The sequence below is a fragment of the Dasypus novemcinctus genome, chromosome 7, assembly GCF_030445035.2.
Source record: "Dasypus novemcinctus isolate mDasNov1 chromosome 7, mDasNov1.1.hap2, whole genome shotgun sequence".
Lineage (NCBI taxonomy): Eukaryota > Metazoa > Chordata > Mammalia > Cingulata > Dasypodidae > Dasypus > Dasypus novemcinctus.
This window is the reverse complement of record NC_080679.1, coordinates 79235709-79259885: the sequence shown is the minus strand read 5'-3', so window position 1 is coordinate 79259885 and position 24177 is coordinate 79235709. Positions and strand designations below refer to the sequence as shown.

Genomic DNA, 24177 nt, shown 5'->3' with positions numbered 1-24177 from the left:
GGTGAAGTCAGCTCAGAAAGAGGGTAACAGGGGTCTGGTGGAGGATGTTCACATTGCACCACGGAACATTTCTTAGCATAAGATAAGTAAATCTGATATCAGAAGCATGTAGCGCACACTTTGAACACCCATTTACAGTGCACAGTTCCAAAACCCTGGATGCCACCTGCTAGAGGCTGTGAATTATGATTGCAGGTTATTCCCAACCAGCAACCAATTCAAATCTTTCCAAAACTTAACCTAAGTATAAAAATATGACCTACAAAATGTAACATATAATATAATGCCAAAATACCACAATGAACATAGAACTCAGGCTAAATAAACACATATTCCTCTGCAGGAACTAGTTTCATTGACAGAAAGTCATAATTTTAATATCCAAACACTTCATTTAACCAAGAAGACGCTATTGGAAGAATATAAAATGACCTCCTGGCCACGCTCCTGTGCTGGGCCTCGCCAGCCTGCTTATGAGGGCCCAGAGGCCCACCCAGGCCAGGGACTAAGTCAGGAGGGACCTGCGCCCTGTGGTTTATACCACTTTCACATCCACCCCCTCATGTGATCCAAATGCGTGACCCGGCAATGCTCATCCAGTTTTACGTAATTATATATGATTGCTTTAAATATGTTTTAACCAACTTCTGAAAATACCTAAAGAATGCTGTATGCGTGTTATAAAGAATGTGTGTCATTCTGGAATGTAAGAAAATTAACAAACGCGGGTCATTTCAAGGCAAATAACAACACAAAGGTCATTCAAGCTGTAATGTCAACCAACAAAGAGAGAAATATTTTTTGTCCCCCTCTCAATTTTATGTACTGACCATATAAAAATACTTCTTACCTTTGAAGTCCATCATAAGTTACAGTTTCAATGTAATGAAATCGGTTGTCAACCCAGTAAAGACGCTTTGATAACATATCCAGGGTTATCCCAGCAGGCCATCCCAGCTTGGTTTTGACCAAATTGTTACGGTTGCTGCCATCCATGAAAGCCCTTTCCAATCTAGGGCCCCCAGAAAGACTATTCCAATCTGAGAAAAATAAATAGCTACAAAAGACAAACACAAGTTGAAAAGTGTTATTTTACAAGTTAACCTGGAAATTTTTATGCTGTGTGTTTGGATCAATGGAAATTTCCTCTGTTGGATTACAGAAACATGGAATGATAAAAACTACCCACCTCTGTTTCTGAATGCTAATTCTGTGATTATAGTTTAAATGCCATACAAGGGCTTAAGGAGAGAATTAGGGATTCCAAATAACAACTATTAAAATGCACAAATATAACAGTATTAGCTTTCTCCCCTTTTCCCTTTTTTTTTTTTTTAAAGATTTATTTATTTCTCTCTCCTCTCCCCACCCCCATGCCAGTTGTCTGTTCTCTGTCTATTTGCTGCATCTTCTTTGTCTGCTTCTGTTGTTGTCAGCGGCACGGCAATCTGTGTTTCTTCTTGTGTCATCTTGTGTCAGCTCTCCGTGTGTGTGGCGCCATTCCTGGGCAGGCTGCACTTCCTTTCATGCTGGGCGGCTCTCCTTGCGCGCATCAGCACTGCATGTGGGCCAGCTGCACACGGGTCAAGGAGGCCCGGGGTTTGAACCACGGACCTCCCATGTGGTAGACAGACGCCCTAACCACTGGGCCAAGTCCACCGCCCTACCCTTTTCTACTGATACCAAAAGAAGTTACAGGCCATTTGCTCCCTATATTCCCTATTCACAAGTATTGCCTGGAGGGTATTTCCATCATTTTCAACGAAAGAACAGCTGAGATCATGAAGCAGAAATGCATAATCTTCACTCGCCGACACTAAGGTAACCTTCAAAGTTTCTTAAGACCCAGCCCAACTGTAGAGTTTAGGAGAAGGCTGTCTCCCTTATAATAATAAACTGAGTCATGACTTTAAATTTTTGCCACACATTCCCTCAAATCGAGTATTTTTAGTACACTAGCAAGTGCATCTGTACTACTTATCCTCAACTGAGATTCTATTTAGTCAACTCCTTTAAAGCTGCTATGTATAGAGGCATATGGACTTGAGCACAGCATCTACAAGAAATCCAATGGACGGTATGCACCAGAATCTCTGTATATCTCTTACCCAACAGTTGGGTCCAGGGCAATTCCTCTAGGATGTCCTAAATTTCCAGTGATAAGAGAAACTCGGTGACTTCCATCCAAATTTACCACATCTATGCGGCTGACCTTGGTCTCCACAATATAAAGTTTATTACTAATCCAGTCCACGGCCAAGTTCTCCGCAACATCAACAGAAACATTGAGGACTTCTTTGAAATTTAAACCATTAATGTCAATTGAAAAAACCTGAAAGGAAAACCAAAATTACTACACTTCTTAAGCATAAATGAAAGAACCACACTTCCGTTTATATATTTTGTACAATCACATTCATCTTGACCCAAAAAATAAATAAAACCATGAGACAATGAGTTACTGGGAAAAATGAGGTATGAGTACGGTATGTGAATGCTTTAATAAAATTAGTTTTAAAAAAGCCCCCATTTCCCTTTCTTAGTAGTTACTAGCACTAAGAAATATAAGCACAAGGCTAGAAAGCCAAAACAAAGTAATTTTAAACCATTTAGAAAACACACATTACATGTAGCTCAACATACAATCTCATATAACAACCCTCTCAGATGAATATTTGATACTAATATATATTAATTGTTCTAAAATCTTTTTGTGATTTAATTTTTTACGTACATTCACAGCACTGCTATTATACACAATGAACCCAATTGTAATGATGTACTATTGTTAATAGTACCAAAAAAGCACTTCAAGATAGAGGATTTTTGAACGCAGTTCTCTCTTAGCTCCAGGGCCTGGTCCCCTACACTCTAGACTCATAGACATAGAAATACAATTTGCATAATAAAGTGTAGCAGTCTGATATGGTTATGAATTCCAAAAATAGATATTGGATTATGTTTGTAATCTGGTCTGTACCTGGGCACGATTGAGTTATGATTAGGGCTTTGATTGGGCCACATCCTTAGGGCATTGAGTCCCCACCCCTTGGTGGGTAGGGAATCACAGATAAAAGACAGGGCAAAGGACAGAATTGAGGGGTTTTGATGTTGGAGTTTTGATGTTGGAGTTTGATGCTGAAGCCTTAGGCTGGAGCCCCAGGAGTGAGCTCACAGAGGAAAGTTAGCAAACCCCAGGAAGAGAGGAACCCTGAGCCCAGGAAGAAGCAAGCCTTGGGAAGAGAGGAACACTCAACTCAGAGAGAAGCAAGAACCTGGAAGGGAAGAACCCAGGAAGCCTGAACCCTCGCAGACATTGGCAGTCATCTTGCTCCAACACGTGAAAATAGAATTGGTGAGGGACGTAACTTTATACCCTAGTATCTGTAGCTCCTATCCCAAATAAATACCCTTTATAAAAATCAGCCAATTTCTGGTATTTTGTGTCAGCACCCCTTTGGCTGACTAATACATAAAGCATTTCTAAAGAGCTAAAAGTCTAGTAGTGCTAAATTCTATGGGTATTCTAAGAAAATGCATATACAATATAGAATACACTAGAATCTTCAAGCAACAGATCCTCAGCCAGCCCAGCTCAAGCTGGCTCCAGGACCTGTAGGAGTACAACCTCCAGCCTGGGAGTAGGGGTTGGGGAGGTAGGGAAGTCCCTAAACCCTAAGCTTGCAGTCACGTCGTAGGAAGTGAGGAAAATAATTTCTTACTTGAGTCACCTTATCCCCACCTGACCCCTCTGATAAAACAATAAAACAAATTACACAACAGAAAGTACTTAATGTGATCAGAGATTGACAATTTGACACAAATTTTATGATCTTCCATGAGTTGTAACACTAACGCAAGTGTTAATAATAGGACGGTAGGGAAGCAGATGTGGCTCAAGTGACTGAGCTCCAACCTATCACATGGGAGGTCCCAGGTTAGATTCCCAGTGCCTACTAAAAAAGACAAGCAAGACAGCAAGCTGATGTGATGGGCAGATGTGGCAAGATCACACAACAAGATGATGCAACAAAAGACACAAGGAAAACAATGAGAGACAGATACAACAAAGTGGATGGCTCAAAAGTTAGGCCCTAGCTTCCCACATCAGAGGTCCTGGGTTCGGATTCCCTATGCCTCCTAAAAAGACCAGCACACAACAAACAGACAAAGCAAATGCAAACAATGAGGTATGGGGAAATAAATAAATAAATAAAATGAATACTAAAAAAAAAAAATAGGATGATTTGTAAATGCAAGTTATCATTTGGATGAATACGAATTTTATAAATGATATAAGGAAATATAAGAATAAGATTCCATAAATATTCCTAACATTTATGTCTCTAAGGATGAAATTAAATCCTGTACGCTTTCCAAATAAGACAAAAATTCTGGCTCTTAAAGAAAATACTGTCCATATTTGTTATGCAAGCCTCAATTACAGTTCCATTTAGAAGATTCAAGTAAAGTATTTTTTATCTTCCAGTAAAGCAGGGTACTTTACATTTTAAATGATCGGGTTTCAAAAATTACTACCAAATATCCATCCAGTTTTGAAAGAATGTCTACTATTTCTTTTAATTAGGCTTTTGGATTCCTTTTCGAATAAAATTAAAAGTTGCCACAGACTAATCCATATAATAGACTGCTTTGTTTAATAGGTCACATGTAACAGTATAGCATGGAAATGTGCTGATAAAATATCTCAAGGGCCTTTTTTGTTAGAAAACAAAGAAACTTTCCCATCTACTCACCAAAAAATGAAAAGCTATCAACACATTGTGCTCATGGTTCTATTCGGCTCCCAAACTAGCTCCTGAAACTTCTATTTACCTTTTCTCTCGTGATGTCGGTCCAGAAGACCCTTTGCAGTTGATAGTGAAAATCCACGCCCACGGCCATTCCACGATTTTCAGAATGTACCAGGATCTGGAAGCTCCTTCCATGAATATCACCAACCAGCAAATCCCGACCATTGGAGAAGATAACAGAGGGCTCACCAGCTAAATGTGCAGAAGAAAGCATTACCACACCCTGAGATGAGCAAGGATGGTGAAATAACCTGATAATTCATGCATTTCCAAATGCTTTCTTCTATATTATGTTATTCTGAGGTATTACCATTTAACCCAGTTAGCCAATGAGAAAATCGAAGTGTTCACAATCACAGTTAAGTTAGAAACAGAGCTGAGAAAGTGTACTGGCTGCTAGATCAATGACGCTGAGGAAAATACATCAGGCAAGAAAAAAAAAATTCTTAATGATATGGGTTTCTCATCTCCATGTGCAACTTTAGATTGTTTTGGCATACAGTTTTGTAAGGATTACTGGGAGATCACTCTCTGAAAAACATGGCCGTGGCAGATCTGCTATACCTACATGTTCACAAACTTGCATATTAAACTTATTCAGTGCAGTCTTTTTGCAATAGCAAAAGATAAGAAATGACAAAGGACTATCAATAGGGGGATAGTTAAATTACGTACATCCATAAAATGGAATATTATGAGGAAGAGCTTTCAGTGCACATTTGGAAAATATATTAAATGATATTAGCAAGATGCAGAACAATATATATTATTTATAATAAAATACAAAAAATAGGATTAGATCTATCTATATTTACAGTCTCATATATGCATTTTAAAAATCTGGAATTCAAGAGAAAAAAAATAGTGGTATGTAAAAGCAATTAGTTATTTTTAACCAAAAACTAGGAAACAGAAAATGAGCCATTCACTAAAATCATCATGTGAAAAGAGGCATTACTCAGAAATCCATGGAGGCAAACACACTTTGGAACTCACTTTTGTAGCAACCAATAAAAAATGTTCATCTTCAAGTTGACCCTTAATAATTGCAGGATGAAATTAATGTTGACTAATAGTTCTTGGCAACAGAGCCACTCTAGTTTTCTGATGATAACTTGTTGTACAGATTTCTGTTGTCAAGTACTTACGGAAAGAGTTTAGTAATTAAAGATGTAACAGCTGTTCATAATATACTCACAGGAAGAATTAGCTCTGCAATGCCGGAGATGCTCCAAGACATACCCTTCCGCACAGTGGCACTGGTGGTGGCCATCATGGTCTTCACACATCTGGTCACAAATGCCCCATATCTGGCAGTCATCAAAATCTGCCACGCAGAAAATAAACATCTGTAATCATGTTTAACACCATGAGCACCTTCTGAGAAACCCTGGACAGAAATATGGTGATGCCACAGTGTCCTCTGGAGGGCAGGCAGTTTTCAAAATCAACATGAACGGTGCCATAAGGCGTAAATTGCTTATACTAATAAAATTATTAATAATAAAGAGGGGTCGTCAGGGGTGGGGCGGGGCGCAGCCAGGCCAGGCCCCGGGGGCTCCACACGGGGGCTCCACACGGGGGCTCCACACGGGGGCTCCACACGGGGGCTCCACACGGGGGCTCCACACGGGGGCTCCACACGGGGGCTCCACACGGGGGCTCCACACGCTGCAGCTGCCCTTGAGCGCCCCGCCGCCGCCCTCGCCGCGGAATGGAGCCCAGGAGCTAAGCCGGGCAGTAGCCCGGAGCCAGCCGGCGGGCATCCAGAAGGCGGCAGCACAGGGAGGGCCCGACGCGTGCAAATAACCCCGTCAGGGCTGACAGTCGCCCAGCAAGGGGCACGGCGTGGGTTGCCCGGCCCCGGGGTGGGGCAGTGGAGGCTCACGGCCCCGTGTCTACTTTCAGAGGGGCGGGCGAGAGCCCCAGAAAAGCAGACAGCTAGGGCCCAGTGAGGCGTCAAGCAAAGGCCACCGTCAAGTACGACTGCGAGGGGCTGTGGGAACACGTGGAAGAGTGGATCCAGGAGCAACTAACACGCCTCTAAGGCTGCCAGGAAAAAAAGATCCTAGAGCTGGCGCTTGATGTGGAGGAGATCCTATACATGGAGAGTGGCCATACTCAGGCTGCCAGGGTCAATTAGCTGTTAGCTGACTATTACAAACCCACTGAGCTACCTTCTCTGCACTGCTGGCCAAGATTTGGAGCCAGCAGAAGCTGAGCACAGCCCAACAGAAGGAAGGATGCTTGCGAGAAGTGGCTCCCACAGGACAATGGCTGCACCTGGGACCTCTTAGCAACAGGAATACCCAGTGGACCCTTCCGCCAAGCCTGCTGCCATGAGCAGGGCTCCCCATGCCCCCAGCCCATGGGCCTCTTCTGCTGTCCCCTCAGTTTTCCAATTCTGGGTATTTTTTATAGCTATTAAACTGATGGTACTTTTTTGTTCTTATATTGAGTCTGAGGGTGTGCCCTTTAATAAATCAAGGACATGCCTTTGGAGGAGCTTAAAAAAATAAAAAATTAAGCGACAAAGCAATTAGCGGTTACCATGTGATAGAACCACAGTCTAAAAGATCTATCGGGCAGCAATTCTTAAAAATTGTCTTATAACCAGCTGCTCAAGAAGGTTCAATTAAGCATAAAGTGTAACGGCAAGTAAGTCACAGCTGCCTTTCCTCTTACATCTAAAAGTCAACCAAAATTTTCTTCTCTTCTACTCATTTAATTGTTTGCCCTCCAAGTCCAGGTCCACGTTACATCTTCCTCTATCCTGCTGTCTTCCCTGGGAGGCTGACCTCTATAACGTATACATACGTACAAGGTTCCTGTGCTCTCTGGCTTCAGGTAATTCTAATTTGTAAGTTGAATTACCTAAACCATAAGGACCGCCGCAAATGGATTATTTCACTGGATATGAAAATCCAGGGAAGCAGATGTGGCTCAAGCAATTGGGCTCCTGTCTACCATACGGAATGTCCAGAGTTCAATTCTCAGGAGCTCCTGGTGAAGACAAGCTGGCCCACGCAGCAAGCTGACCTGAGTGGAGTGCTGACCCACGCAGGAGTGCTGGCCCGCGCGACAAGCTTGCCAGCATGGAGAGCTGGCGCAGCAAGACAACGGAACAAAAAGAGACACAGAGGAGAGACAATAAGGATGCAGCAGACCAGCAAGCTGAGGCAGACCAAATGATTGAGCCCCTCTCTCTCACTCCAGAATGTCTCAGGATCAGTTCCCAGTGCCACCTAAAGAGAAGACAACCAGACACAGAAGAACACAAAGCAAATGGACACAGAAAGCAGACAACAAGAGGGGTAGGGAGAAATAAATAAATAAATTTTAAAAAAAGAAAATCCAAAAAAAAAATACAAATTTTATTGGGTGTGTGATAGGTAGATAAACGCCACTACCACATTTTGAGTAAATGGACATGAAAGTTTTGCAAATCAGAATATACTCCCAGCCATATCTGATAGTTGAGAGTCATGAACTGAGACTGAATAACATCGTAAGATATATAAAAAGTCAATAATTTTGCCATGTTTGTTTTTTTAATCTGGGAAGCCTGGAACATTCTCACATTTCTAAAGAATATCAAAAGAATGCCAATGGACCTCAGAAAATTCTGAATCATCTACCACTGGGGATCCATAGCTGCCCACCGAACTTCATTTTAATGAATTTTCATTTGCCTTCCAGTTGCCTTTCCCCAATGCCAGTAAAAACAGTTTTTAAAGCCTGTGTTCACTTTCTGATAATGTCTCTTATAATCCAAAAAAAAAATGAAAATCAGATCATTAAAAATGCATTGTTCAAATCCTGAGAAATGCATGATACTCAGCCATGTCTAATTCTCCCATAAGAAGATCCATCCTTTTGGATGCAAATCTGGCTCACATCAGAATCAAAACTCCTAGTAGGAGAAATCATTCAGGTAGAAAAGAATTCAGGTAGGAAAGATGTGGTTAAATACTTGGTGCACTAGTTTCATGTCAATCACCAGTTGGAAGCATTATGATAAAGAAAACCAATTAGAGGTGAAAAAAACAATCAGCATAGCTTGGGCACCACACACCAGCATGGTCTTTGGAGCAGTGACCTGGTGCTCTTCTGCTCTCTCAACTCTGCTGGATCCTGGGGAGGTCTGAGCATCTTAGAGAATAGGCCAGAAGAGCAGGAAGGGGAAGCAGCTTTATATGACATAGGTATTTAATAACCACTATAGCCATACCAGTCCTGGTTCCCCATACTTTAAAAAAGAATGCAAAAAGATCTTTCCAGCATCAGGGAGTGGGTACATGCATCAGGTACATCATCATGTAGCTAATCATCTTGCTTGTCACAAAACCACTCTTTTGCCTTGTACACCCAATAAAAGCACCATATTATCCAGGTTTTCTGTGAGGTCTGTGTTGCTCTTTGCTAACAGATCATCTGCTAACAGATCATCACTCAAACTCCCTGATGTCCTGATGAGATCATGGAATCCTTCAGTGCCACAAACACTAGTTAAGACCAAGAGGTCCCATCTGTCACTTACCAACACAGGTACGGCTGTCATTTTCACTGACGATAAAGCCTGGGGGACAGTAACATGCCCCTCCATATGGAGTGCTGTGACAGAGGTGCTGACAGCTCAAGAGAGGACACATATTCACATCTAAGGGGAGAAAAACAGGTTATATTCATGGTGCACCTCTGGAAAAGATTTACGTATATGAAATAGTAGCTTCCTTTTTCATAAGTAAAAGCTACATAACAATGTAGCAGACATACAGAAGATCTGTCAACATTCAGGCCATACTACAATATTGTGTTTTCTGTTTTGTTTTGCTCTTTTAACAGAAAATCCCCTTCTTAAGTTATTATGAGTAGGGTTTGTGCTATTTATGGAAAAATCAGGTCATAAATCCATCTTTATGTCTATGTTGTAGATTGGGTCAGGAACTCCCAAGGAACTACATGGAGGCTATGCACGAAAATGTTGTCGATAGCTTTTTTTCTTAGAGCTACCCAGGTAACTCCTTACCACATCGTCTTGCTCTGTTTGCTTCATCTTCTCCTGCTGGGCAATCCAAGGTCCCATCACAAACTTTTTCAATTGGGATGCATTGTCCAGACAATGGACAAGCCCATTCTCTTGGGTAACATTTACGATGATTTGTGCTTTCTGCAGGAAATCAAAATGTTAGAAGTCACATGAGAAATAAAGCAAGCTCTCTCTTTAATCCATGGTCAAAAGCAGTATGGCAGTTTGACAGTATTTATGAATTCCAAAAAAGTGATATTATGTTTGTAAGCTGGTCTATTCCTCTGGGCATGATACCCTCTGTATTAGATTCAGCTGAGATGACGGATTATGTTAAGATTAGGGCTTTGATTCTACCATGCCATAAGGGTGATGAAGTTTGCGTCCCTGACCCCTTTTTGGGCTATATAAATGAACACTCAATCAAGGAGACACATAGAGAATTTGATGTACACAAAGACACTGCAGAGGAGAAAACGAGGTTTTGACGCTGGAGCCCTGGGGAGAGAGGAGCCATTCACCTGGTAGTTTGCAGCTGAAGAGAACAGAGCAGCTGCACCCTATACCAGCCTACAGTTGATATGGAAAGAAGCTGGATGCACAGAGCCTTAAGTGAAAAGAGGTGGGAAGTGGATGGAGCTCAAGCAATGGAGCGCCCACCCACCACAGGTGAGGGCCCTTGTTCAGTTCTCAGTGCCTCCTAAGGACAGCAAGCTGACATGATGGGCAGGTGTGGCAAGCTGACGCAACAAGAGACACGAAGAAAAACATAATGAGAGACACAACAAAGCAGGGAGTGGAGGTTCCTGGTGCCTCCTAAAAAGGATGAGTAAGACAAGAGATGGTGTGATGGGCAAGTGCGACAAGCTGACTCAACAAAAGACACAAGAAGAAACACACAACGAAAGATACAACACAGCAAGGATAGAAGGAGCCTCAAGCAATTAGGCACCTCCCTCCCATTATCCCAGGTCCAGTCCCAGTACCTCCTAAAGAAACAAAGATGAATAGACAGACATAGCAAGTGCAAAGAAGGGAGTGGGGAGAAACAAAAATTTTTTTAATTTTAAATTTTAACATGTCACAACTGACTTGGGTCAGAAAACAGAGTTGGACTCTTCAGGACCTTGTAACTATAAGCTTTTCTCCAAATAAATACCTTTTATAAAAGCCAACAGATTTCTGGTCATTTGCTTCAGCACCCCTTTAGCTGACCAATTCAAGAGGATATAGACAAGATGCATTACAGAAATCTACAAATTTCTAACTTGACCACCAGCCTTATATTGAGATTCTAAGAAGTATCAAAATGGAATTATTTAGTTTCACTCTATTTAATAACTACCATGGCCATACCAATGCTGGTTCCACATATTTAAAAAGAGAATACAAAAAGATCTTTCCATCGTCAGGGAGTGGTAACATAGATCGGGTTCATCAGCACATAGCTAAGTACCTCACTCATCACAAAACCACTCCTGCCTTGTGCACCTCACTAAAGCCCCCAGCCAGGTTATCAGGAAGTAGCAGATAAGGGGTCTGAATTTTAAAACTAGATTAATTAATAAACCCCTGGGGTTAACTCATCAATTATAGAATAAGGATTCCTGGAGTTTTGTTTTGCTTTTTTTTAGTTGTTTGGTTTATTTAGTGGAATATGGCCAGTGCAAGAAAAACCACAGCCCAAAGATCCAAAGCCCACTAACATGGATAAACCAGTGGATGTTCCTAGAACAAGGAATGCCTTCATGTATCTGCAGCTGCAGCTCTGGCAACTTGCTTTACTGTGTAGGTTATTAATAACATGTGGAACTGCTGGTGGTACTGGGGATGAGACCAGCAGAGTGAAAGAGTAAATATTAGTTGCAATGTCCTTGATCAACAAGAGGACAGCAGCTCTCCTATACCTACGGATCTCAAACTCCAACCCACATGTCCCAGATGTGGTCTCTAGCAGTGGATGTCAATGACTCAATTGGAAATCAGAATTTGCAAAGTAAAATGCGCTTTTGCTCACAAAAAATGTTTAAATGATATAAGGTCTAAGAAAAATCATGTTTTCCCTCCCTTCCCAGACTACTACTTTTCTACAGGTAAATCTGGTTAAAATATACGGTCTTTATGGGAAAAAAATCAGAATGGGAATAGAAGGGAGAACTACTTTGCCCTGATGATAATAATTTAAGCTATATATGAGCTCTGGATCTGATTTTTAGCAAAAGCTGGTAGAGTCACCTCCCAGTAAGTCCCCAAACCCCTCCTTACCACATCCGTTTTCATCTGCATTGTCTTTACAGTCGTTATCTCCATCACAAACCCAGCTTTGATTAATGCACTGGCCATTTGGGCACATGAATTGGTGACCTTCACAGGGCTGATAGGCTGGAAGAAAACAACAGCTTCACTCCAAAGACAATTGCTTAAAACAAACTGCTTACCTCACTGTGTAAACTGAGTTCTGTACACTGAAACTTCTACATCAGTATGAACAAAATGAACAAAAGGAAGACACCAAGCAGAAGGAAGAGGAGGTGCAGAAGGTAATGGTAGCTTTGGGTCCAGGAAATGAATTCAGGTGCCAGTGTATCATTCTCGACATTAAAAACCAAGTGATTCTGAGTCACCTATTCCATGATTTCACATTATCTTTTTTTTTTTTTTTTAAGATTTATTTATTTTTTATTTAATTCCCCCCGCGCCCGGTTATCTGTTCTCTGTGTCTATTTGCTGCGTCTTGTTTCTTTGTCCGCTTCTGTTGTCGTCCGCAGCACTGGAAGTGTGGGTGGCACCATTCCTGGGCAGGCTGCACTTTCTTTCGCGCTGGGTGGCTCTCCTTATGGGGCACACTCCTTGCACATGGGGCTCCCCTACGCGGGGGACACCCCTGCGTGGGGCGGCACTCCTTGCGCGCATCAGCACTGCGCATGGGCCAGCTCCACACCAGTCGAGGAGGCCCGGGGTTTGAACCGCGGACCTCCCATGTGGTAGACAGATGCCCTAACCACTGGGCCAAGTCCATTTTCCCCACATTATCTTTAAATAAGCTCAGGTGCTGGAAATCAGGCATGGATCATTGAAAAATGGGGTGATGTTCAAACTATATAACCCCATAAGATATGAGCACCAACCAATTAAAACACATATGGACAAAAATCTTGCATTCTAGTGGGGAAAAAAAAGCTGAAAATTTATTAGAATTGGTAAAATTCTTACTTTGCACAAAATAGAGGTCAGAGCTGGAAAGAATAAGTGAGGTGGTTCATACTGCAGGACACAGCATGGAAAGAAAAGCGGGATAGAGGGAAGAAGGCAACAAAAGCCACCTAAACCATCTTCAAAATAATGAGGTAGGCCCATTGCTACTAGGGGCTTTCCCTTTCAAGCCCTTCTATCACTCTAATGTAGTGACACATGGGTAATTGGAGAATTCAATGACACAATATACCCAGTTACCCTTATAGTCTAAGTTTAAGGAAAGAATGCAGACTGGCCATCATCAACCCTTCATAGATCCTTGGAAGATAAAGGAGCATGGCCCCAGCAAAATGAAGGCTTGTTGTCAGATGACCCTGTCATTTGAGAAAAGTAGAACTTAGGGGAAAAAAAAGAAAACAAAACAGAAAACCTCACTCCTAACAACATGACCCAGAATAACAAAAATCAACGTACTGCAAGAAAGTTCATCACTGCCATCTACACAGTCAAGGTCATGATCGCAGACGAAGGCCTCAATAATACACTCTCCACTGGAACAGTGGAACTCATTATGCTCACATACCTGAGCTGAGAAGGGAAAGAAAAGAATTTCAGTTCCACAGACCCAGGCAAATGCCAATTGTAGACATTTATTCTCTTATGTAGGGAGGTGCTGGTACAGACGCTTTACTTACTGCAGTTAGCTTCATCAGATGAGTCCCTGCAATCAAGTTTTCCATCACACTTCTGACTAGTAGTATAGCAGGCTCCATTGGCACAAGTCAACTGCTCACATGTTGGATAGTCTGTAGAAAAAGAATGGAAACAATTTTCAACAAACCTTTCTTGAATAACTACTGTCTGCTGGTTACTAAATGCTGAGCATATATTGCTCTCCCCTGGAAATTTCAGTTGAATACGGGGAAGGAAACACAAATAGCAAATTATAAACTAACTGGGTTTAGTACTCAGGTGGAAAGTACAGTGCACAATAGCACTGGGTTCTAGGGAAAGACTTTCACCAGAGGATGGGGGAAAGAAAACAAGCCCAGGCCAGAGTCCTGGGACCTGAGTCCTGAGGTATCACTAAGTAGCTATTCACTCATCCTCTTTCTGTCATCACTTCCTCATCCACAGGTTTAGGTAAATTACCTCACAGGGTAGTGGGACCTAAAAAGACACTGCCAACCAAAACACATAATATACTAAAGCACATTACTTACTATGATGGTTAGGCTATTGTGTCAAGTGAGCCAGGTAATTGTGCCCCCAGTTGTTTGGTCAAGCAAACACTGGGCTAACTGTAATGCAAGGGCATTTATGGACTTAAGTCACCATTGACTTTACTGCAGTGGTAAATCATAGATAGCTGGTTATAATTACATCAGTCAGGGAGATTACCATCAGCAGTGAGTGACACCTAACCCAATCAGTTGAATCCCTTAAAAGGGGAAATGATTCCAGCATTGAGAGAGTTTCCAAGCTCGTCTTTGGACAGCCAGCATCTCCCAGAACTCATCAAGAATCTTCACTGGACTTTCATTGGAGTTCCTGGTTGCAGCCTGCTAGCAGAAGCTGGACTTGTGCATCCTCACAGCTGTGTGAGAGACTGATAAATCTCTTACTGTTGACGGATATTCCTTGTTGATTCTGTTTCCCTAGAGAACCCTAATACACTTACTTACTCACTTATATATCTATCTATTAGAAGTACCAGGAATTGAACCTGGGACCACATACATATGAAGGAGGTGCTCTACCACTGAGCTAACCTGCTCACCTAAAACGCATTATGTAAAGCACAAATTATTGTTTTCATATTATCTACATATGGTCACTGCCACCTGCATTTACCAGGCACTTCACCCTGGTTTTCCCCCATGAAATCACAAAACCCAATTTAGAATTCCCAGCACCTGGTACAGGAACTGGGACATTATTCAACATGCTAAAGAAAGCTCAATATTACTATTCATTACAGGTGAACTTTTGTATTTAAGAACCTACTTTGGAATTTCACAGACATATCTGTGGCTAGTAGCAGTCTCCTTTAAGCAGGATAGTGTAAAAAATCGTGTTCTGAAACTCTTATTAACATCTTACTCTATATGGTAAAGGAATAAGCCAAGTCAAGTTTTATCTCCAGAAGTCAAAACTAGAATCTTATGAAAACTATATCAAAATGGAAGACAAATATAAATAGCTGATTAAAATTTTAAATTTAAACAATCTTTTATTTACTGAATTTTATTTTTAAATGAATGAGCACTAGAGTGAGCTAGTGCTTAGGGCAATTACTGTCTTTTCATCACAGAGATGGTATGCATTTCAAATCTACCTTCAAATGGATCTCACAACTGTTTATTAATTCTGCCTTCAAGAGAGTCAAGAGGCCAGTCGACTTCGGTGAGTGATTCCCTTGCCCCTGTGCTGGATGTCAGAATGATACCTGCTGGATGTCAGAATGATACCTCCTTTTAAGAATAGCAGCTGGCAAAAGAAATCAGAAAATCCAGCTTCTTGGCTATTCATAAGCAGTCTCTCTTAGAAGGAAATTTTATTTAGACTTTGATTATAGCTAGCTCATTTTAGGTAATTATTGCAGATAGGAACAACCTGGTAAACTCTTGCTCTCCCCATCAAGTCAGTGCCGTAAGACAGAAAGAGGGACAACTAAATCAGCAACCACTGACATGATCTCACTTATGCTCCTCCACAAACAACAAAGCCAGTCTGGTGACAGGGAGAGGATTAGGATGGCCAATGGTCAGAAGGAGGAACTAACAGCTTTCTTGTCACCATCCACACTGATGATGAATCTCTCAGGACTCCCTCCTGCCCTCCCTTAATCCCTCCACAATTTCAGAAATGCTGGAAACCAATAATCATTAGCAACAGTTTTCCTCATACTTAAATCATTCTAGTATGTTGCCCCCCAAAAATAATTTGTTTACTTAACTAGAAAAATAGCTACTACTTTGAGCCTAAAGTCGCTTCACTATATTAACTGAATGGCCCGTAATTTTTGCACTGTCCTGATGGTTACCAACAGCCTGTGATGAGTGGTTTTTCCTAGAGGCTAATTCAAAACTGCAGTTCTGAATGTCTCTGTTCCTCAAAAGAAAATTAATTGACAAGCTATTTAATATCACGTGCCATTTTACAGATGGACAGATCACATAATAATTTGGGGGGGAAATGTTTTTACCTGTTCAACAGCTTTGAATATACTTTGGATATACAAACAGTCAAGAAACCAAAACTACCTTATATATTTAGGTACATAGCAAACGAAAAGATAATAAACATTCATACTACCCTACCCTACCTATATATTTATTTCAAGCATAATCTTTTTACTAGGAACATAATACTCTCACCTTCCTCACCACCTCTCCTATCCGCTTACTCACCCCACCTCCCACTGCCTCCATAGGAGGACACACTGTTCTTTGTACGATTCAAAACACTGCTTGGAAGGACACAAGGTGCTGTCCTGGATCTTGATGTCTTGATTTGAGAAGCTTGAAAGGGTCGGGATTATAACATAAGGATGCTTAAGACAAAGTAGTTATGTCTGGATAAATAGTACAGTAATTTTTTGTTTGTTTGTTTCTTTCTCCCCCCTCTCCATTGTCTGCTCTCTGTGTCCATTCGCTGTGTGTTCTGCTTACATTCTTGTTAAATTAGACAACTCTGGGAACCAATCCTCGGACCTTCCAGAGTGGGAGAGAGGCGACCATTCTCTTGCGCCACCTTAGCTCCCTGGTCCTGCTGTATCTCTTATAATCTCTCCTCTGTTTCTTTTTGTTGCATCATCTTGCTGCACCAGCTCTCTGCATGGGCTAGCACTCCTGCATGGGCCAGCACTCCTGCATGGGCCAGCACTCCATGTAAAATCAGCTCTCCATGCAGACTAGCACTCCGCATGGGCCCACTTGCCCTCACTAGGAGGCCCTGCTATATGGTAGACAGGAGCCCAACTGCTTGAGCCACATCCACTTCCCAATAATTCTTATCTCCTAACAATTCTACATGCAGCTTAAAAGAGGCAGATGGCCCTTTATTTATTTAAAGTATGTAATAGATTGTGTATCATGATTGCACTCTTATTTGGTTATGTTAATACTTCTACGTTATGTATAAACTACTTCTGATGATAAAGTATGGGACCATTGTGGGAAAGTCATTTCCAAAGACCATCTGGAAAATGTTGGTTCCTTACGAACAGGAAGACCAATGAGAAATTTGAACCAGAAAATTACCACAGTAGTGTAAAAAGTAGTTAAAATTGACCAACTGGATTCTGTACTCATTGTACTCAATGACAATTTGAGATTCCCTACTTCATAATTTACATGTGAGGGAACAGATGTGGTTCAAGCAGTTGAGCACCTCCTTCCTACATAAGAGGTGCCAGGTTCAGGCCCCGGTGCCTCCTAAAAGCAAAAAACAGACAACAAGCAAAGAACGAAAAGTCAACTCAGGGAAGCCTTTGTGGCACAATGGAAGAGCACCGGCTTCCCACATTCGAGGTCCCAGGGTTCAATTACACTGGTATCTAATTACACGTGCTAATTTTTAAAAACTTGATGTGCTAAGGTAGGACATACTTAGTATGTCTTGACTAAAACAAACTCTTATCAGAGTATCACCTCTAATCTACAAAATAATTTGCCAAAAAATTTCATTAACAAGAGGTATATTGTAGATATTTCTGTCCAATAGATCTTACAAATTGATTAAAATGCCAAAGGGAGAAGGGGGGAATCAAATGCAATGGAAAGACTGAAATGCACTTACGGCAATCTCTCTCGTCAGCTCCGTCTGAGCAGTCTCTGACATGGTCGCATCTGTATTCTGCTGGCATACACTCGCCGTTGGTGCATGCTATCTGATGGGCTGAGCATGTACTCTGGTCTGTGAAGGGGAAATATTACTTGATTTATAACTACTGGCAAGTAAAGAAAATCTCCTGACATTTACCAATATTTGAGGATATGTGAAACCAAAATATTCACCACTAAAGGCTTACGATATAAAAGCCCAAAAAAAACACTCAAGCATGTTAGTGTAGGCACATGGTGAGAGTACAATACAAATCAAAAAGGTATGTTGTAAGAGGATGAATGAAAGAATTTTGCAGAAGTAGGTATCAAGGATCTGGTAGGTCAACCTCATTGAAATCCATGTTTAAAGAAGGAAACACTGGTTATTCCTGAGTGGTGGGATTATGGGTAATTTTTTTCTTTAGTTTCCTCTATTTCATACAACTTTCTACATTGGTCAGCTTGATTTTATTCAATTGATTAATGCAGATGAAAGAGCATCAGCAGTTTATCAAGTCTGCATTTGGATAAAATGGGCAAAACTAAATGATTCAATATCCACAAGCATGATGGGAAAGCGATTCTGTAAGTCTGAAGCAAGAATTACCACAACTTAGAAACATTATCTCAACAATTGTCCACATAAAAAGATAAGCATTTGGGGAAAAGGTGATCCTCTAAAAGGAATATAATCCTTTTATGGATTTCTCCCCAGAGTTTTAGACCAAACAAAACTTTTCTACACTTCTATATAGTAAAGACATTTAAGGTCAGTAAAACTTAGTTTTCTGATAAAAATAAGATGCATGTTAAGGACTGAGCCATCAAAACAAGGAAAACAAAAATGTTTTAAATTTTTAAATATTTTTTAAAATTAAAAACGTATTTAACATACATTAAAGTCTATCTCATAAATCTTATTTGTCATATATATCTTGAAGATGCAAAAAATTTAACCATAATTACCACCCTATCCATGCTTAAGCAATCTTGACAACTTGTTCTTTTATTTAGATAAAAGAATGGTTTCATTGTGAATGTGTCATGTAATTTTTGAATAGCAAGTCAAAGTTTTCCAATGTATTTCTGACATTTTGAGAATATAATTTCTCTCATTAACCTCTGGGTTAATTCTATTAATGGAATATAATAAATAGACTATTTCCCTTGCTGTCCATAGCTACTATTTCTGGCTATTCTTGCACAATTATTTATTTATTAAGCAGTTTTATTGAGATACATTCACCTACCATACAATCTATATAAAGTGTATAATCAATGGCCTTTAGTATCACAATGTTGTGCATTCGTCTTCACAAAAAATTTTAGATTTCATTATTCCAAAAAGTGATTGAGAGGTGAATAACTTTCTTGTTTGTCTGGTTTTTGTTTATTATTATTATTATTGAACTAATGAAAAATGCTCTAATAATGATTGAAGTGATGAATGCACAACTATGTGATTATACCAAATACCACTGATTGTACATTTTGGATGAATTTTATGCTTTATTAATAAGTAGAAATAAAATTATTTGTTAAAAATAACACATACTGCTCCAGAGAACATTTAAATATCTAAATTCTGCCCATTTAAACTAAACAAGCTTAAGAATATTAATAGTTCTGCACTAAATTCCCATATATATTCTATATATTATGAATTTCCACAAAAGTATAAGGAGCTTTTCCTAAAAAGGCAAGTCTTAAGGAGTGTTAAACATAATATGACAAGAAATTAAATCAGGCCCCAGTTTTATTTTCATTACTTTGGTTTTATCATTCTGTATTTTGGGCTTAAGGTTTCAAGGAGTTTGCCAAGGAGCAAATTAAAAGCAGATTCAAACATACAGAAATGACAAATTATAATTCCATCACCCAAACTAAGGCTCTTTTTATTATTTCTACAACTATCTCTTGAAGGCCAAATGTTAACCAACAATGGGATAATAAAGATGAATAAGTTATTATCCCTACCCTCCTAGGGAGACTTCAAGAAATAGTAAACAATGTGAAAAGTGGATTATTCACTCTGTGATAGCAGATTGGACAGAAATGGCTTCCTTGAGGAGGTGACTCTGCTCCTGGCCTTAAAGGAATACAGAAGTTAGCCAGAGCAAAAAGAACGAACTGTCTAGCAACACGCAGACCCAAAAGATTGGAACACAGCATGCTATGCCCAAGGTAACTACAAGCAATACTGTGCCTCCTAGACAGGAATGGCAAGTGATGTGCACAGAAAACTAAGCATCAACCACATCTTGAAGGCCACTCTAAAAGTGGGTGGAGAGCTAAAGCTTTCTCAGAAGTGAGAGAGCTACTTAAAGGTATCTCTCCAGAATGTTTGGGAGAATATGACAAGGTACAGGATTGGAAGCAGAAAGACCAGGCCAGAGGTGGTCCATCTTAGTCTACCTAGAGTTTTCCTTCCTTAAAAAGTAAAAGAGGGAAAGGATATCAATATTCTCTTCTAGATGTCAAAATCTGCATTTTGTGGATGTAAAATTTCTGCATCTTCCATGTAACAACAAAAGGCCAACAGGAAATGGATGGCATGGAAAAAAAAATGCAAAGAACTTGGGTAATGTTATTGAGCTGGGAAATCTGGAACCCTATATTTAGCTATTTTCAGTTGTCTTTGGTTCTTTGCAGCCAAAAACATCCATACTGATACTATAATGATTTCACATTATGCAGTTTATCCTTAACAGAGTATGATATCTGTGGCAGACACATTTCTCACCCAAGATTACAAATTCCCTCAATGTCCAGGAATGCAGCAGTTGACAAGATCGTTCTCATTAATGACCTTGTTGAAGGCTCATCTGATGGTGGTTGCAGTAGCATTCACTGACATAGCCACCAATAATGCCCCAACCTACCTATTAACACCTATTTCTATTCAAGCCAAAGAAGAGGATTTACTGTGTGGGGCAGAAGCAGTGGAAGATTTGAATGTTCAATGTACAGAGTGCTACAGGAACAAGAAAACTCTCCCACTGCCAACCACACAAATAAAGAACCTACCCCAAGATACCAGTAAATGTTTTTCTTCCTTGAGCATGAAATAATAACATTCACACTTTTTATATCATCTAACCCCTGAGTAAGATTGCTTGCATAGGTCCCCCTGTTGCTTAAGGCCCAGTACTACACATAAGCAATCATTCCACCAATGACCATCTGATACCAAAAATCAGTAAGATGTTAGGTGCCTCTGTAAACACTTATGACCTGCTATCCATCTGAGCAGTCATTACAGTCTGCCTCTCTGTCACACACCCAGGAGGTAAAAATGCATGACCCACTAAAGCACTGGAATAGACCTGGACTGCAAGTACGGTGAACTAAAACCAGAAAATTCATTATGACAGCATCCAGCCTATTATACCAGCATTTAAAATGTGTATGACAGTGGTTAAAAGGACCATAGTTAACAACTGTTATAGCAGAGTATGCGAACTCTTATTACTTTTCATTCTCAAATAATTTTGGCAATAGCACAGCAAAAACTGATGATCCATGGCAGTATAAAAACACAGAATGAAACAAATGCTACAATATTGTGATTATGCTAGAAGCCACTAATTGTACACTTTGGCTAGATTGTATGGTATATAAATGTCTCAATAAAACTGCTTAATAAATAAATAATTGTGCAAGAATAGCCAGAAATAGCAACTATGTACAGTAGGGGAAGCATAGAGTGATCAAGAGGTGAAGAATTTTCTTGTTAGTTTGTTTTTGTTTGTTTATTATTATTATTATTACTTCTGAAATAAAAGACTTTAATGATGATTGAGGTGATAAATGCACAACTATGTGATTATACCAAATACCAGTCATTGTACACTTTGGATGAATTGTTTGCTTTATTAATATGTATTGATCAAATTGATTTCCTAAAAAAATAAGGAAAAACAGAAATATGGATAAATGTAATACATTTTCCTTCTCTTAAATCTCTAAATAGAGTTTGATAATTAAGGCAAAAAGCATTAAAAAACACACTTCTTTGACCAAAAAATATATAATGTGGTCTACACTTCTCATGATTGCATAAAAATAATTTAATAAGTGAAAGTCCTATGGAATGTTAGTTGGTACCACTGTTATTTTATGAGACATTTGGAATGAAAAAAAAAACCTAAATTAAACTCAATAAGCCCAGAGGCAAATAGGTAGCATATGGCCTCATCCCTACAAAGACAACTACTCCCTTCCTCAAACTGGGTCCACAGCATTAGCATTACCTGGGAGTTCATCAGAATGCAGGCTCACAGTCCCCACCTGAGATTTTGGAATCAAAATCCGCACAAGCTCTACCAGGTGACCCATTTGTGATGACAATATGAGAAGCCTTATTGAAGGCCAACTCCCCACCTTTTCTATTTTCAAATGCAGCACCATCTCAAATAACACATGAAAAACTGGCTATTGTGTTGTGCCATAGGACAATGCAATCATTAAAAACTGTTGATTTTTTCCACCACTTTTCCTCATGTGTAGACCTTCATCCATCAGAAAGTATGAATTGTGGTAGTGTGAGCTGCTATGACAAACTAGGAGGCTACTTCTATGATTTCTCATAAGTGACCCTGCATCCTGTATATAAAAAGACACTTCCTCTAGTTAAAGAAGTTTTAAAAAAATAATAGTTCAGATAACATTATTTTTTTTTTTTGGTTGTTCCTGTCTGTGCACAAAATTTCCAGAGAAAACAAACAGAAATAGTCACTTACAAGCTCAGAAAACCTTTCCCAAACTTATTTGTGTAACAGCAAAGTATATAAATTGCCCATAACACATAAACATGTAAAAAAAACAATTATCACTGCCATCAGTTTTGACTCAACCACAGAGATCCCAAAACACCTGAAGCCAGTCCTGGATCTGTCTCTAAAGGCTACAAGTGAAATCACCAGGATTGCCTAAACCAAAACTTTGCAGGCCCCTCCCACTACAGCAGTCAATTTCATCTGTGTCACAGTCACTTTCCCCATCGCACTTCCAGGATGAAGGAATACACTGCCCATTTCCACAGTGAAAATTGTCACCAGGACATTTTGTAATCAAACAAGCAAAAGAAAGGCAGCAAAAAAACTCATACAACGCAGATATTTCACTGAAGAAATACTGATAAACATGAAAAATCAGTAAATTAGTACTCATAGGAATACTAATTAATAGAGTTATAAAGTCATTTTTATAATGACAATCCGATTGTAGACTGTAGTAAAACCTTACTTTACACAGCTGGTAAGAGCACATGCAGATATAACCACTGGAAAAAAACAGTTGACAATTACAATTAAGTATTTGCTTTTTATTCTTTAACAATTTAGTTACATCTATATATTGACATAATAGGAATCTCTTAAAAATGATTATAGAGAATTTCTAAATGTTATGGAGAGATGTTTATAATGTAATAACAAAGGATATAAAATTTTACCTAAATATGTAAAAAATAAAAAGTAGGAAAAAACTGAATATTAACAGTAGTTATCTCTGAATTATAACATCAGTAACTTTTCATGTCCTTAACTGCTTTTTTTTCACCTCCCCATGAATGTGTGTATGTGTATATATATGTGTGTGTGTGTGTTTGTTTTTTAGGAGTTCTCTTACATGGGAAGCAGGCACTCAATCACTGAGCTATACACACCTGCCTCCCCATTGTGCTGGGGTTTTTTAAAAAATTCATTAACATAAAATTAACAATTTTAAAGTGAACATTTCAGTTGCAGTTGTTACATTCACATTTTGTGCAACTATAACCTTGATATGGTTCCAAAATATCACCCTAAAAGAAAAACCCATGCCCAGTAAGCAGTTCCCACCCACAGTTTTTTTTTAAGTATATATCAAATTGTGAGCCTACTTGATTCAGATCAATATTCACAATTTTTTTGGCCAGGTCTATAAACTCATCTCTGCAAACAAATAAAAAATAAAAGTAAAAAAAAATTCTGCAGCCATTCAGAGTGAACAAACTTGGTAACTTGGCACCAAGAGTTGCCATATCCCAAAGTCTTCCTGGTGATGCTAGACATTCATTCAACAAATATATCCTGAGATTTTGTGGGTCTCCCCAGAGGACTACTTTGGCAGTTGGAAATCCTCCCAATTTCCCCCAAGTATCTGGTTCAAGACCTCCCCAAGTATTGTGTGTCAAATAGGAATTTTTTTAGAGAGCAGCCAACACCCACACAACATGAAGATTCAAAATTATTCCTTCACAAACCCAAGGTGGTAGGAGTAATTTTCTGTATTGTAAGAGTAATTGTACTGTCCTACATCTTTAAGC

The 24177-nt window shown here is 39.7% G+C and overlaps 1 protein-coding gene across 2 annotated transcripts in view; it reads right to left on the bottom strand.

Annotated features, from left to right (window-relative positions):
* The window catches only part of LOC101434015 (low-density lipoprotein receptor-related protein 2-like), a 122119-nt gene that overhangs the window by 76711 nt on the left and 21231 nt on the right, over nucleotides 1–24177 (bottom strand). For both annotated transcript variants that reach the window (XM_058300682.1, XM_058300683.1), the window contains exons 2-11: nucleotides 17842–17958; nucleotides 13734–13844; nucleotides 13513–13626; nucleotides 12109–12225; nucleotides 9844–9984; nucleotides 9355–9474; nucleotides 6013–6141; nucleotides 4837–5006; nucleotides 2109–2332; nucleotides 851–1057 (exon numbers count right to left, since the gene is read on the bottom strand). In XM_058300682.1, coding sequence (XP_058156665.1) covers nucleotides 851–1057; nucleotides 2109–2332; nucleotides 4837–5006; nucleotides 6013–6141; nucleotides 9355–9474; nucleotides 9844–9984; nucleotides 12109–12225; nucleotides 13513–13626; nucleotides 13734–13844; nucleotides 17842–17958 — 1450 coding nt within the window. The remainder of the gene's footprint in view (nucleotides 1–850; nucleotides 1058–2108; nucleotides 2333–4836; nucleotides 5007–6012; nucleotides 6142–9354; nucleotides 9475–9843; nucleotides 9985–12108; nucleotides 12226–13512; nucleotides 13627–13733; nucleotides 13845–17841; nucleotides 17959–24177) is intronic.